This window comes from Triticum aestivum, chromosome 7B (genome assembly GCF_018294505.1).
Source record: "Triticum aestivum cultivar Chinese Spring chromosome 7B, IWGSC CS RefSeq v2.1, whole genome shotgun sequence".
Classification (NCBI taxonomy): domain Eukaryota; kingdom Viridiplantae; phylum Streptophyta; class Magnoliopsida; order Poales; family Poaceae; genus Triticum; species Triticum aestivum.
In genome coordinates this window covers 437,608,910-437,625,314 of record NC_057813.1, presented here as the reverse complement: position 1 = coordinate 437,625,314, position 16,405 = coordinate 437,608,910, and the positions used below count along the sequence as shown (strand labels likewise).

The following is a 16,405-nucleotide window of genomic DNA, read 5'->3' as shown; positions in this document are numbered from 1 at the left end:
GAATCGACACGGCTACGGTCCAACGGAACATCATCCCGCACAGTTACTGATAATACTAATAACAACCTGCTGTGCGGTGCATGCCTCCCTTTTCCAGAAAGATGAACCATCACAGGAAAACATGAGCTACGGCCACCCTTTGCACCCCAGGTTTCGACTCACCATCACAACATTTCTTTCTTCCATTTTGTCCAACAAAACAATGAAGCAACATCTATCATCCCTAGCTTGTGCCAAGGGACTACCGCTACGCATAACAACATATACATCAACTTCCCTTTTAAAAGTTTTGCCCAAAAAGCTGTACATTGAGTATCTCTTTTGTACAATTCTTCATTGAGGCTTACCTCTACAAACTAAGCACTCAACATCCATCCCCTCAGGTAAAAGGAAAACACTCGACTCACCACATGAGCTCCCCTCAACTCCACCAACAGGTAACAGCCATCGCAACCACATCATGACGCACGCCGCCCGACTTGTATAGTTTCCAGACCTGCCATATCAACAGAAATTTTAGTCAGACAGGGTAATTTTTCAGACAATATAGCACATACATGCAAAATCACCCATACCCATAAGCAGTCCAGCCATAAAAGGCGTGTGCAATGATCAGCTGGCAGCCTTGCAGCCAACCAGATTTTAAGCTAAATAAACTCTAGTCGACCAGTGATCAATTATGAAACTATATTTCAGGCTGAGAAACGAATTTTCAATTGCTGTAACCCTAAAATCAGCAAGTAGTGCAGCCACCGAATTAAAAGAGACCAAACAAAGGACCTTGGATTAATGCCTTAAACACGAATAAGACAGCACCGGACATGTTCACACCATTCGTTCCCCAGACTACAGAAATCATACGCACACCAACCAAAGTACTCTTGAAGCTTCAACTAATCTCCCATGGATACATGTAACAAATTTGACCTAAAAAAGAGGATGTATATTTCCTTTTTGCATACATAAAACTGAAAGCAGCAATTCTAGTGTTCAAGAAGTTCAAAGGATCACTCAGAAACAAGTCAGTCAAAACATACTCAAATCAATCGCCCACAGACTACAGAACTATATTCAACAAATTAATACTCAAAACATAAAATATTGTCAGAGTTTAATAATCTTTCTGCGACTTGACATGTATAATTTGACAAATGAAGAAAAAGAATATCTATTTTTAATTTGCACATATAAACTAGAAGGAGCAACTGTGTACAGAATTTAGACAAATCTGTGTATCACTGGGATAATAGTACCCAGCACCCGCTACCAACTTCGTGGGAATAAAAAATACTATGAGAAAGTCAATATACATCATGGAAAAATAGAACAGCACAAAAATCAGATCTGAAGCATGAAGACACACACTACAGTTCCTAAATTTTATAACTCCCAGGATTCAGTCAATTTGTTGTCCTTTTTAACTACCCAGTACCAACTACCCGCTTCGTACGAATACAAAAATACTTGAAAGTCCACTGGAAAATAACCACAATATTAATTGGAAATAATGCTCATCACAGGAAATTTTCAGGAGGACAAAATCAGAAGATACATGGCAGAATTTCTAAAGTTTCATAATTCCCAGTTTCTCACTGATTTATATACTTCTAAAAGATCAGTTTTCCATGGTTATGAATCACATAAGAACACCAGGAACACATATTGCCACTTCAAAACTAAGAATCTACTCCCTCAGTCCCATAATATAAGAAAACATGTTCTTATATTATGGGACGGAGGGAGTACCTTGTATGCCTATTTTATTTCCATTAAACTACTTCTCTCAATGCAAGTTGTACTGTAAATTTGCACTGTTTACTTAGACTAGATAACTGAAGACCAACTTTATACAGGAGTTATAACTAGTGCATCTTTTTGGGAAACAAATACATATTTACTGTCCCTATGGGCACCACACATTCATTTCTTCAAGAGCAGGATGCACTATTTGAAATGTCTATGATGCAGTATATATCATACATGCACACAGAATTTGAAGGGCCAATATATCGGAAATATAGACTAGAAAATGAAAAAAGACAAGCATTGCATGGAAAGGTGCTTATTTAATATTGGTGATAGCAAGACCTCCCGCAGTGGGTAGTATCGGAAGTTAGTATCATACATATGATACTACCTCCACAACGCATTGCATCATAGATTAGTATCTTAGATGACCTTATTTATTGCCATGCATGACATATAGTAGCATAGCATTTATTATGATATGGTGTCATGATATGATACTCAATCCTCTCTTTCTTCATTTAATTCTATGCCACCTCACCAAAAATGCTTATTTGGCATGCATGATACTAGCTATGATACTCCCACTGCAGGAGGTCTAAGGTGTGGACAAATTGGGCATATCTGTACTATACTGCATGCAATGCATCCATGGAACTATAAATAACAATTGAATGGCTCAAAATTTATCACAAACGCCCAATAGGGCACCAGATAATTTCCAGGAAATGAATACCAGCATACAGCAATATCAACAAATCTATGGAAACTCAAATGATGTCCGCATAAACCCATAGTTTTAGCCTTGTCTGCTAACACATAACTGGATAGGAGATATATAATTTTATCTAAAGAGCAAAGTCGCAGTGCATAGAGAACAAGAGTAAGCACAGTACTTTAGCTTTTTTGTTTTCACTTAGATTTGTCTACGTGAAATTTGATATGTGTTGCACAGTAGGCACAACAGTCCAAGTACAGCAAACAGCAGAAAGTGCCATAGATACCATCAGTATGCCCTTGTATATATAAGTTCCCAATATTTTACTATAAGAACTGATACTTATGTCTAACACGCCGTCTGAGCAAAATACATTAACTGCAGTTTGCACTCCTCAAAGAAACACACCAAAAGCAACATCTAAATGAACAAGAGAGTACTTGTCTCATGTAAAACATGCGCTTACACTAAGAGATTAGTCTGTTGGATGCTGCTGTCAAGACTAATTACAATGTAAAATGTCCATTCCAATTACTAACACCAGATCTCATCATTACTCCCCAGGCAAAAGTGCATCCTCATCGCAGAACAGGCTAACATAAGCACCTCTTGTTGAATCCCCATTTAAAATGGCTCCCAACGTCTCCAATTTCCCATGTCACAACCTGTATGTGAAGAACTGAGGAAGTCAACTCAACTGCAGTACTAGATAGACGGAAGTGTCGTAGACAACTAATCTAAAGATCCGTGAAGATAACAAAGAGACAAATAAGAAAAGTGATACAAAGTATCAACAGAGAGGAGATTACCGCAGAGTTAATTATACAGGTTCATCCAGAAGGCCTCCAGCAATTAAGTGCATGAATATCAGGCTTGGCTGGCAGCATGTGAGGAACAACATGGCCTGTCAAAAAAACAAGAATAGAAACAAAAGGATTTAAAAAAAGGAAAGATATAGCTTATATACATGAAATGATTATTTAACAAAATTCACAAGATTAGTTGACAAGGAGGCATCACAGCACAATGGGGTACATGGTATCTGGTTATCGATGGATCTTACTAAGCTTCATTAAGATTCATTTGAATGCACAAGCTATCAGAAGGAAAAAATAGTGACAATGTGAACTTTAAGAAGCCAAAAACCTGGATGTGGTGCTCCAGACGGCAAATGGTTAAGTACAGCATGTTGATGACTCATTTGATTCATTGAAGATCTGTCGATGTTCGACCTCGGATATCCTATCAGAAAAGTGAATCATTATCATCTCAAGTTTCTCAAATATAAGATACATAAACCAGGTTACAGGCAAACATACCATCCTGCATGAATGACCCATCTGAACAAGATAGTGATCTGCCACCTGGTAACCAAGTATTATGCTGGTCATCTGGACTGAAGTTACCAGATGTCATTCGCCACTGTTCTTCCGATGTATACTGGCTTTGACTATTTGGAAAGGGCTGTACACCATAAGAATTGCATGGAGGTGGTACAGATTGTTGGCCCATGGGGTTCATGTGTGTGTGATGATTGTGGGGGTGAACTGGTGGTGTTTGTGCCGACGGGAAAGCACTGAAAGCCCCTTGATGAAAAGATACACCAGGCTGAAACTGGTAATTACCATTAGAAGCTTGCTGTGGCAGAAAGATATTGTTGCTTCCATAATCCGGTGGCAATGATGGGGCATAATTAACTGGAGCTTGTGCATTCACTGGTCCAGCAGGCATAAAGTTTGGTGTATTTCCAACACCTTGAATTGATGAATTTCCTGTTAGTTGGTTACCCTGCATCCAAAAATCTTTATTATTAAACCAAGAACACAACAGGACCTGCTAAATAAAGTATGTTGAAAAAAATTACATTGGGAGGCCTAAAATATTCTGGCATGGCATGCTGATAACCCAGTGATGATGGAGATGACAGAACAGGTGGCGGGATTGAAGGATGAGGAGGTGGTGGAGCAGGCTGCGGAGGTGGCCCAGATGGCAGGGGTGGCGGTGGAGGTGGTGAAGATGGTGAAAGTGGTGGTGGCGGCGGAGGTGGTGTAGCAGGTGGCGGTGAAGGGGGCAAAGGAGGTGGGGGAGGCGGTGAATCCAATGGAAGAGGTGGAGGGCCCTCAGGTAAAGGCTGGGGAGGTAGTGAATCCAGTGGAAGAGGTGGAGGGCCCTCAGGTAGAGGGGGAAGCTCGTACTGATTAGTCAATGCCTCCTCTGAACCTGCTTCCTGCTTAGAATCATGCTCAATGAGGGCAGATCCCTCTATCTGTTGACTGTTTCTTGGTAAAACTGAAGCATCTTCCATTACAGCATCACTAGTTGCACTTTCTAGTACTGTCATGTGTTCCTCGACAGAGTTTGGAGCAATAATCTCTTCACTTTCTTGTATCCCACCCCTTCCAACTCGCAGTGAAATAACTGGCAACGACCCATCAATCCGAGGGAAATCCTCATCATTTACAAAGACATTTGATGATAATATTCCAGAGAACTCAATAGTTGTATTACTGCACAAACCACAAAAAAACATATAACATATGTCAGCAATGAGTTGAATTAAGATGATACCACACATACGGCCACTAAAATCTCAAGGAACACCACTTCATAAGTTCCAGCACAGAGGTAGGTGAATAAAATCAGCTGGCGAACTTGGATTATCTGAACAAGATGAAGGTCCCTAGAGTACCTAAGGGCCTTACTGTGGTCAAAGCATGTGGCACTGACATTCTCATAAAATACTACAAGTACGATACAGATATGGTCGTACATGATTTTACAGAACAGCAACAAGGTAACTATAAAACATAGTTCCTCGATTTATGTCTTGAGCAGAACATGTATCTGCCTATGCGACACAGAGACTGCTGAGTTTACTAGCTTTCTTATAAAATGAAAAGTATCAGTGAAACGGATTCATGTGTCATGGATCTTGATAAGGGTCCAAAGACCAGGGGTAGGGTATTCACCTCATCTAACCATCACAGGGCCTAATCACCATCATGGTAGTGACACTCTGAAGCTTAGTTGACCTGTTGAGTCTTCGTTCAGTAATTAATACACATAGCCTTTATCTAGGCAAGTGACTTGATTCGCAAGCCAGATCACAACTAGACTCTTGACCAAACAAATAACTATATCTTCCTAAACTTAAAAGACCCAGCCAGGCCCAACATGGATATAACTTGATTTGCTCGACTCTTACTTCCTCTAACATAACCTATCCTATACCTCCACGTATGCCCATACAAGGCCGCGAGCATGCACACTTGTCAAGCCCACATCACTGCCGCTGTGGCTTGTGGTCTTGCAACACGGCTGTTGCACAGAACTCAAAGCCCATAACATCATGTCAACTGCACCGCCGCCCGCCTCCCCCAGCGGAGCCACGGCCGCCCGCACTGCCCCCTCAGTCACCTCTGCTGCACCACCTGCCTCGGTCACCCGCCACCGCCATCTGCCATCCACCACCCGTCTCCAAGCTCAACCATCGTGAGCTCCTGCACGGGCGCTGCGGGTGAAAAGTAAAGGAAAAACTATGACCCAATGATGGGTGGGTTCCACTGGCCATTATCTATGTAGACAAGAAAATAGGGTGGAGATATTGGTAGTCCGCTGGTGGAAGAGCACAAACAGTGATCTCGCATTATATAAGGACTCGCTCGCCCTATATTGGATGTAGTCTTCTGGAGATGCTCTGAAGTGGTTTATTAAGTGGTACTCATTATATAGATTTAAAATATTTGTTAAGAGACCCATCGTACAAACTTATAACTTTCAGCCACAAAATAAAACCAGTTATACTGAGTTTTATTAAACGGAAGTTATACCGTGTTACAAAGCTAGTACGTACCCCCTGCTCTCCGTTCTTTTTCTATTTTATGTTTTGACTTCTGTATCCAAAACCAAATGTGGCTTTGACCATTTTGCCTTCCCTTTATGTAACTTCCTATTCCTATTAGTATTATATTAAATTAAATAGAGCAATAACTTCCGATGACAAAGCTAGTACATAGTTCTGTACCTTCCCTTGAGAGTTTTAACCATATAATGGTGGCCTGGTGGTCAGGTTTAATTGTAACTTGTAACGATTCTAAAACATCAAACAAAAAAGGACAAAGGGAGTATATAAGTTATCAGATCACAAAATACCTGCCATATTCATCAACAAGCATGTCATCCATCTCCCTAATAGGGTCATCAACAGAACGCTCAGCTCGGGACGGTCGCCTGAGCAGGAAACCAGCGTGTGTGTTATCATTTGGCACCTCTATGTCATTCATGTATTTTCGCAGTACATTTTCTGGCATAATCTTTCTCTCTAGCCACAATCTTAAAACCTACAAAGCAAATGGATAGAAATGAAAATCGTCTGTGGAAATAACAACTCAAAAATTAGAATTAAAGTTGGTACTTTGAGGCACTGGCGTCGGTTTTCACGAGCACCAGCTACAGGTGGAGCAGCAGCACTCAAAAGACGAGGTAATGCAGCTTGAACAGTGGGAACATATGAAGCCCCAGCAACGCCTAAGCATTCAGAAATCAGGTAATTAAATCTTGGGCTTAAGGAAACGCATAGTTCTGTGAACTGGTGCAACATAATACAAAGAGAACTTACCTTTCTGAGAGTGAGAACACTGTGTTATGGAGTCTAACAGAAAAAGGAGATCAACCTTGCGATGTAAATTGGGCTCATTCTCGATTTTCCTTATGAGAAGCTCAACAATCTGATGACAAATAATGAATTAATTAATAAGGGTACTTTGCTTCTGATGAAAAGGCAATGCTGATGGCATGTGGATTAATGAATGTACATGATCGAAAAATGTGTGTGTCTATGAATGCATGTGTGTGTGGGTGTGCAGGGGGTACCTCTTCAGCAATGCCATGTTTCGAGCACTCGATTGCATGACGTGTAGCACGACCTATACTATCCTTTGTCCTCGACAGAGTCTCTATCATTCCCTCCAGGGCATCACGTGCAATTGCTGCATCAGTACCACCACCCAGTGAACCGCTGGATTGCTTAGGTTTTGGACTCTTTTCATGTTCATGGTCAGTTTCTGCTGGCTTTTTCAGATCAACTCGATGACCAGGTTCACAGATGGAATCTTGAGATTGCATGATGTCACCCTCTGAAATAGCATTTCTTGATGCAGACGGAATGTGAAAGACAGGACTAGGACTTAGTCCAGGCAAGCCATACGCTGCGGAAGCAAGAACAGCATTATCTGCAGAAGAGCCATCAGAATTTCCTTGACCAGAAGCAAGATGGTTTCTCTTTGCTTGAGCAGCTGCAATAAGACGCTTAATTGACTTGTCAGAGTCAGCATTAGACTCAGCAAAATCTGCTTTATCAACAAAATTTGATCTGCATAAGAGGAAATTGCAACATCAACAAAGTGCATAGCTAAACATGTATAAACGTAGACAAACAAAACATAAGAAAGAAACTTAGCAAATTCAAAGCAGTATACCTGTCCTCTTTAGAGTGATCCAGCTTCCCGCTTCGTTCATCTGACAAAGTGGCACTTAACTTATTCTCGGCAGTCATAGCTATCTGTGTGCTGGGCTTAGCTTTAACCTTGGCATTTTCTGATTTAGACAGAAGTACATTCTTTTCTAAGGTAGCATGGCTTTGAGAGTGGGAGTTCCCAGATGTCTGCTGCACTACTTTAGAAGAACTACCTTGCGGTTTCTTCACTTCAGATGATCCTGGATTTTTTAATTGGTCGGAGGATTTGCGATCTGCCGGGTTAATCTTGTTACCCAAAGCAGAAGAAGTGTCAACTGAGATAGTGGCCGATTTTCGCCCAGTCATTTGTGGTCTAGCGTGCACTTTACCTTGACTTGGTGAATAAATTGGCTCATGCTTCACAGGTGACCTCCCAACACTTCTGGGTTTCTCTTCTCTTGCCAAACCAGATTTTTTTGCAGAAACATTGCCAACTTGTGATGAAGGAATCCCCCGAATACCTGTCTGATGGGTCTTGTCTGTTGGGGTTACATGAGTGGAGATTGATTTGGCCACAGTTTTATGAGGTGGGGTACGTTGTTCTTCCTCCTCATCATCATCGAAACGACATGCTCTTCTCCTGGGTTGTGCCAATGGCCTACCAACACGTGGGCCATCCTCCCTCATGCTGGAGCCCTTCTTAGCAGTATCAAAACCAGTTAACTTGGTTGCAGAACCAGGTGCCTGTTCCATTCGCTCAGAATGCGGCCTTGGTAGGGGTGATACAACTACACCTGATTTCCGTGTCCTACCATCAGTGGTTACAGTCTCGGGAAATGTGTTGTTTCTGGCTCCCACGGAAGTGGATTTCTCATTTTTCACAGAATTATCCTTTCCATTATCAACAGGTAACCTAAGTTCACTCTTTGCCCCTGTCTTAACTGTTTCATTGGCTCTGTCTACTAGTTTTGGCCTCTTTGCCGGACGCATATCAGTGCTACCCTCCAGCTTGTGCTGACCACTACCAGGTAGAGATTTCTTATTGGAAGACAAGACAACAGGTGATTTTACAGTCAACTGCTTGTTAGGCTTGTCAAGCATTACTTTGTCAGGGCACCTTCTCTGTGATTTGTCCATAAGTGATTGTTTCATCGGTTTCAGCTTTTTAAATCCTCCGCTCTCTTTGTCAGCACTATTGGTTGGTACAGTACCAGGTAGAGCCTCAGGAGTAGTCCTCCCAGAAATACCAGTGCCATCGACATGCTTGTTTTCCTCCCTGTCAGCAGTCTTCAACTGCATCTTGGGTTTTTCTTTCTTTGGCACTTCAAGGGCACAAACTATCTCTACAGTAGGGTCCAAAAGCATACCTTCAGTTGGATGGCCCTCTTTCCCAACTTTCTGGTCTTCAGTCTCTCTTCCTGAGAACAGAGAGGTTGGTGAGCGTGCTTGTTCAAGGTGCATGTTGATAGCTGACTTCGATGTGACAGGCTTCTTTTTCTTGGGATGGTCAGAATTCTTTTCTACAGATTTTTTCCTATTAGTAACTGTTGGAAAAGTATCCTTTCTGTCATGACCACCATCTTTCACGTTCTCCTCAGTTCCTGAACCGTGCCTTAAATTATTCAAGTTGTCCACAGAACTATCAACTTCCATTTGTTCAAGGTGCATGTTGGTAGCTGACTTCGATGTGACAGGCTTCTTTTTCTTGGGATGGTCAGAATCCTTTTCTACAGGTTTTTTCCTATTAATAACTGCTGGAACAATATCCTTTCTGTCATGACCACCATCTTTCACATTCTCCTCGGTTCCTGAACCGTGCCTTAAAGTATTCAAGTTGTCCACAGAACTATCAACTTCCATTTGATCCACTCTTGGAGTCTCACCATTATCAGGTGGCTTTACAAGGGATTCTGTAGGTTTTTCACTCATATCAAGAGTTCGATCAGGCAACACATCATTGGCAGTTTCAGATGATTTTGGCAGCTCGTCATAGGCCTTGCATATCTCCACCAAGGCTTCTTCAAGACCTTTCGCATGTCTTTTCGGAAATCTTTTCTCTCGAGCTTGATTTACCAAGTCATTCTTCACCTCTTCTGTAAATAGCTGGAGATCTTGCAAGCTTACAAAAGCACTGTCGGAGATATTCATTCATTAGTAATCAAGTAATTCTTTTACTTTAGCCTTTAAAGAGTTGTCATGATAAGCTCAAAATAGCAAAGAAAACACAGGCATGGAAGACAGCAAGGGTAACAAATCAATATTGTATCTAGACAAAAATGGTGACACGGTTTTAAAGCAATTAGAAATAATCCGTGTAGAGAGTACCTTATAAGCTAAAGCAACCGAGTGAATCAATCAAGTGGAGTAATTTAGTTGCTCTATTAACACCAAAGTAATTTAAAGAGGTCTAAAGATCATTACCTACCACAATTTATTGAGAATAACATGCTCAACAATATGTAGGTCAGTTTGCTGCACAGGCTCAAGTTACAACAGAATTAATAACATTCCCATTCTTGCTATTTGGAAGAAAATGAAAGGCTGTAGGAGAGGTTAAGAGTATTTACAAATAATTGAAAACTAGAAATAGAGTGAGAATTTCATAATAAATCAACTAAAAGTGAAAGTGCTGCTTTCATCTTTCAGACTCGGTCTATGAAGAACTGTACCTCCTAGACTGACCTTGCACAGCAATGTGTAACCTTAGATCATTTCACAAGACTTAAACTTATACACCAAAGGGATTTTTAGTATAGATATAGGAATCTTCTATTCCTAAATAGGTACAGCCCACTACCTATTTTTTCCAGCCAGGCAACCATGCCACATAAGCAAGTCATGCATGCAAGTCATCTTCTATACTATTCCTATAAATAGCTACAACCCACTACCTATTTTGTCAAGATATGCAACCATGCCACATAAGCTAGTCGTGCATGCAAGTCATAAATTACAGTTTTTGCATTACTCTATACGTGCAGCGCTATCAGATCAACTCATGCATGTTAGTCATAATAAGTTAATTTTTCCATTAGATTTTATGTTGACAATATATGTTTTGGGAAATTGCAGCATACCTATGTAGTTCACCCTGCTCATTTTGTTAAAAACGGCATTCTTTTAACTGTAATTTATTTTTATTAGGAAGGAGGGGATGCGGACAATGTGTGGATGAAGATGGCGGCTTGCATTCGTAAGGTGGCCTCAGAGGAGTTTGGAGTGTCCAGGGGAAGGAGAAGCGAAGATAAGGATACCTGGTGGTGGAATGATGATGTCCAGAAGGCGATTAAAGAGAAGAAAGATTGCTTCAGACGCCTATACCTGGATAGGAGTGCACACAACATAGAGAAGTACAAGATGGCGAATAAGGCCGCAAAGCGAGCTGTTGGTGAAGCAAGGGGTCGGGCGTATGAGGACCTCTACCAACGGTTAGGCACGAAGGAAGGCGAAAGGGACATCTATAAGATGGCCAAGATCCGAGAGAGGAAGATGAGGGATATTGGCCAAGTCAAATGCATCAAGGACAGAGCAGGCCAACCCTTGGTGAAGGACGAGGAGATTAAGCATAGATGGCGGGAGTATTTCGACAAGCTGTTCAATGGGGAGAACGAAAGCTCTACCATTGAACTAGACGACTCTTTTGATGAGACCAGCATGCGTTTTGTGCGTCGAATCCAGGAGTCTGAGGTCAAGGAGGCTTTAAAAAGGATGAAGGGAGGCAAGGCGATGGGCCCGGATTGTATCCCCATTGAGGTGTGGAAAGGTCTCGGGGACATAGCGATAGTATGGCTAACCAAGCTTTTCAACCTCATTTTTCGGGCAAACAAGATGCCAGAAGAATGGAGACGGAGTATATTAGTACCAATCTTCAAGAACAAGGGGGATGTTCAGAGTTGTACTAATTACCGTGGAATTAAGCTGATGAGCCATACAATGAAGCTATGGGAGAGAGTCATTGAGCACCGCTTAAGAAGAATGACAAGCGTGACCAAAAACCAGTTTGGTTTCATGCCTGGGAGGTCGACCATGGAAGCCATTTTCTTGGTACGACAGCTTATGGAGAGATATAGGGAGCAAAAGAAGGACTTGCATATGGTGTTCATTGACTTGGAGAAGGCCTATGATAAGATACCGCGGAATGTCATGTGGTGGGCCTTGGAGAAACACAAAGTCCCAGCAAAGTACATTACCCTCATCAAGGACATGTACGATAATGTTGTGACAAGTGTTCGAACAAGTGATGTCGACACTGATGACTTCCCGATTAAGATAGGACTGCATAGGGGTCAGCTTTGAGCCCTTATCTTTTTGCATTGGTGATGGATGAGGTCACAAGGGATATACAAGGAGATATCCCATGGTGTATGCTCTTTGCGGATGATGTGGTGCTAGTTGACGATAGTCGGGCGGGGGTAAATAGGAAGTTGGAGTTATGGAGACAAACCTTGGAATCGAAAGGGTTTAGGCTTAGTAGGACTAAAACCGAGTACATGATGTGCGGTTTCAGTACTACTAGGTGTGAGGAGGAGGAAGTTAGCCTTGATGGTCAGGTGGTACCTCAGAAGGACACCTTTCGGTATTTGGGGTCAATGCTGCAGGAGGATGGGGGTATTGATGAAGATGTGAACCATCGGATCAAAGCCGGATGGATGAAGTGGCGCCAAGCTTCTGGCATTCTCTGTGACAAGAGAGTGCCACAAAAGCTAAAAGGCAAGTTCTACAGGACGGCGGTTCGACCCGCAATGTTGTATGGCGCTGAGTGTTGGCCGACTAAAAGGCGACATGTTCAACAGTTAGGTGTGGCGGAGATGCGTATGTTGAGATGGATGTGTGGCCACACGAGGAAGGATCGAGTCCGGAATGATGATATACGAGATAGAGTTGGGGTAGCACCAATTGAAGAGAAGCTTGTCCAACATCGTCTGAGATGGTTTGGGCATATCCAGCGCAGGCCTCCAGAAGCTCCAGTGCATAGCGGATGGCTAAAGCGTGCGAAGAATGTCAAGAGAGGGCGGGGTAGACCGAATTTGACATGGGAGGAGTCCGTTAAGAGAGACCTGAAGGATTGGGGTATCACCGAAGAGCTAGCTATGGACAGGGGTGCATGGAGGCTTGCTATCCATGTGCCAGAGCCATGAGTTGGTTGCGAGATCTTATGGGTTTCACCTCTAGCCTACCCCAACTTGCTTGGGACTAAAGGCTTTGTTGTTGTTGTTGTTGATATGCTTCGTGTTTTTATTTTTTTAAGCTTAATTTACTTCCATTAGTTTTAGATGATTTTGCAGCGACTATTTATGCATTTCTTTTAGGAAGGTTCCCGCAGCAACATGCGGGGCATCATATACTCCTTCCGTTCCTAAATATTTGTCTTTTTAGAGATTTCAATGGACTATCACATACAGATGTATATAGACATATTTTAGAGTGTAGATTCACTCATTTTGCTCCGTATGTAGTCACTTGTTGAAATGTCTAGAAAGACAAATATTGAGGAACAGAGGGAGTAGCATATGGCAATCTACCCACCCAAGCCGAAAATCAGATTAAGTAAAGCTCAGGTAAAATAAAATAGATGATTTTGCAGCGACTATTTATGCATTTCTTTTAGCAAGGTTCCCGCAGCAACGCGCGGGGCATCATCTAGCATATAGTAATCTACCCACCCAAGCCGAAAGTCAGATTAAGTAAAGCTCAGGTAAAATAAAATAGGCAGAATTAAAAACTGCGAACTCTGCTGTACAAGCATTTATTTAAATCAGAATCAAATGATCGCTCTGTCCTATTTTTTCCCTGGTACACATGTAAAATCCATCTTGTCAACAATAAGAAATGTGTTGTCACTATAGGAGACAGAGTAGTAATGTTCCCAAAGCAAAAAATACGTAACTACTTACCCACACATGGCATACCTTAATGGATGAACTTAGCGGAATTTGAGGCAATAAATTGGGTATGAATAACTACAAAAGAGTTTTAGTGTCTCCTGCACATGATCTCGGCTGTGCCATAAATGTAAAGAATACAAACACAAAAAGGCAAGTATGAAGTGGCGCATTCATCAAGAGCGTGGCGACGCGTGGCATTCATGTATCCAATAAATCATCCGTGGTAGAATTGGCAGTTAGAATACCGTTAAACATGGCGACAAAAGGAGCTAGTAACTAACGAGCACGAGGACGGCCTTACATCTATTATACAATAAATCATCCACGGTAGAATTGGCAGTTAGAATACCATTAAACATGGCGACAAAAGGAGCTAGTAACTAATGAGCACGAGGACGTTCTTAAATCTCTTATCCGATAAATCATCCACGGTAGAATTGGCAGTTAGAATACCGTTAAACATGGCGACAAAAGGAGCTAGTAAGTAATGAGCATGAGGATGGTCTTACATCTCTTTGGTGCCAAAGAAGAGGACAAAGAACTTGCGCGGAGTGGGCTCCTGATTCCAATCCTCCGGCCTGCTCACCTGCATAGATAAGAAGCATTAACCTCCAAGGCTGAAGCACACGGTCAGTATCCTAGACATATCAAGATTCAGGCAGACAGAGATGTGGCCAAGAAAGATGCAGAAAGGGAGGGAACTGGCTCGCTATGGGGGAAGAAAACCCTAGGTAGCAGGCAGGGGAGGAGTGTAGGCTGGACCTTGGCTGGCCAGAAAGGGTAGCCCTTGACCTTGGCGAGGACGAGGTCCCCGAGCTGCGGGTCTCTGTTCCATTTGGTGCCCTTGGCGCCCCGCTTTGAGGCGGGAGCCATTGGGCGGCGAGGCCCTAGGCGCCCTTCTTCCCCAGCGTCCGCCCGCACCCCGTTGAAGAGGAGGGGGCCAACGGGGGAACCCTAACCGGCGAGGGCGAGGGCGAGGGGAACCCTAGCAGCTCGCAGTGCGGCACGAAAGGAGACCCTAGTCGAAAGGAAGGGGGAGGGTAGCGGCGGCGGCCGTGAGGGTTCCTACAGCGGTGGGGGGAACGCGATGGCGGCGGCGGCGGCGATCGAATCCGTGCGGTGGTGGAGTGGATTACTGGGTTGCAACTGCGATTCGGAATCCTCCTCCCCTCCTCGCAATTTTCTCCCCTCTGCTCAATGTGATGTGAATAACCAGACGATGTGAATAACCAGGAGGAGGAAAAATCTCTCCTTTTTCTTCCGCCTGGACCTCGTGGACGGGGAGAGGTGTCACGCTGGCGACCAGCCGCGCGATCTGGATCGGACGGCGGCGATAGGTTGTTGATGCGGCGCCGTTCGGTTTGGAGAACACCTGGGGTTTCCTTGTCACTTCCGGTACTCATTTATGACGCTGGTGATGCAAATACTATCTCTACCAGCTCAGCATTTTGCGTTTCTTTCTCCTTTTGTTTTCTTCTCCTTTCCTTTTGGGCTAAGCACATGAACATAGACACTTTTGCCACAAGATGTCAACCTTACCTACTGTCTTGCATCGAAGAAAAAAAACATGAAGATACAATTCGCCAACCAAAGTTGCAAATGCTAATCAAAACATATGGCTTTGGATCTAGAACCAAGGTTGCAAGAGTTCGAATTACCTCTGTCCCTCGCCAAAGCTGACGTTGATTTTGCTCATGGCCTTCATCTTGCTTTACCATTCCACGAAGCACCAGCCATTGATAGGGATGAGCCGTAGTATACAAGTAGGAGACGGGGATGTTTGGAGAGGTCAGATGCAACAAGAACGACAACTCCAATAGGGAATACAGATGCTAGAGAAGGAGGGGGGCGGTTAGGTGTGCCACTAGCTACGCCAGATGAATGACGAGATCGGCTAGTGAGGTTGCGCCCCCAAATCAGCCGCCATGGTTGGGACCTGACGAAGAGCGACGGGTTGCGGGGGGGACGAGAGAGGGGGATTGAGTTGATTAATACGCGAGGGCTTTTTTTTCTCTAGTGGTATCTTAACTTATATAGCCTCATCGATATATCTTGCTAACGTCACTCGACCAAAAGTGAATCGCACCGAAAACCGCGGTAGGCGCATATTGTTTTACGGAATACCCAAGCCCCTCTCGGTTGGTGGACCCTTTGAATTGTTAAAATGCCGTCAAAGATTTTAAATAGTCAACATGACGTTGGTTTGGCCAAAAAAATCAGAAAATGATACTTCGACACGATGAGATGTCAAGTCAAAATGACTCTCATGCTCTTTGAGGCAAGAAGAAAAATCTATTGGAAGGCGTTTAGTTTTTTTTTTTGTGTATAGCATTTGAATGTGGATGTTGCACAACCAACACATTACCCTTAAAAAGGATGCTGGAGTACCCGCCTCTTGGGAAGGGCTTAGCGGGCGAGAGTGCCCTCTATGTGCTCCGTTCCAAGATGACGTGCTACGGGGGACCCTCGGGGCTCTCCGTGCCATCCCATCTACACGACGGTGCACCCCCGGGCAACCCACCTTGGCGGTCCATAGCAGGTGGACCACGGGTGCGCCCGGGGCCATCATCATGGGGCTCCTTCAGCCGCGAACGCGATAGC

The 16,405-nt window shown here is 43.3% G+C and overlaps 1 protein-coding gene across 5 annotated transcripts; it reads right to left on the bottom strand.

Annotated features, from left to right (window-relative positions):
• Positions 1-151: 151 nt before the first annotated feature.
• On the bottom strand, positions 152-15,784 carry LOC123157185 (ENHANCER OF AG-4 protein 2). Of its 5 annotated transcripts, none has more exons than XR_006478801.1 (13): positions 15,463-15,784; positions 14,314-14,390; positions 7,942-10,050; positions 7,337-7,835; positions 7,083-7,191; positions 6,879-6,991; positions 6,617-6,804; positions 4,329-4,971; positions 3,784-4,252; positions 3,611-3,706; positions 3,274-3,368; positions 2,931-3,129; positions 152-496 (listed from the first exon to the last, which is right to left on the bottom strand). XR_006478801.1 is itself a non-coding variant. In XM_044575440.1 (12 exons), exons 1-11 carry the CDS (start codon positions 14,675-14,677, stop codon positions 3,295-3,297), a joined length of 4,488 nt encoding a protein of 1,495 aa, XP_044431375.1. In that variant the 5' UTR covers positions 14,678-15,030; the 3' UTR covers positions 2,736-3,129; positions 3,274-3,294. The 5 variants fall into 5 exon arrangements, 1 of the variants encoding a protein (XP_044431375.1); XR_006478802.1 differs by lacking the exon at positions 15,463-15,784 and adding an exon at positions 14,874-15,032; XR_006478799.1 differs by lacking the exon at positions 15,463-15,784 and adding an exon at positions 14,567-15,030.
• Positions 15,785-16,405: the final 621 nt, after the last annotated feature.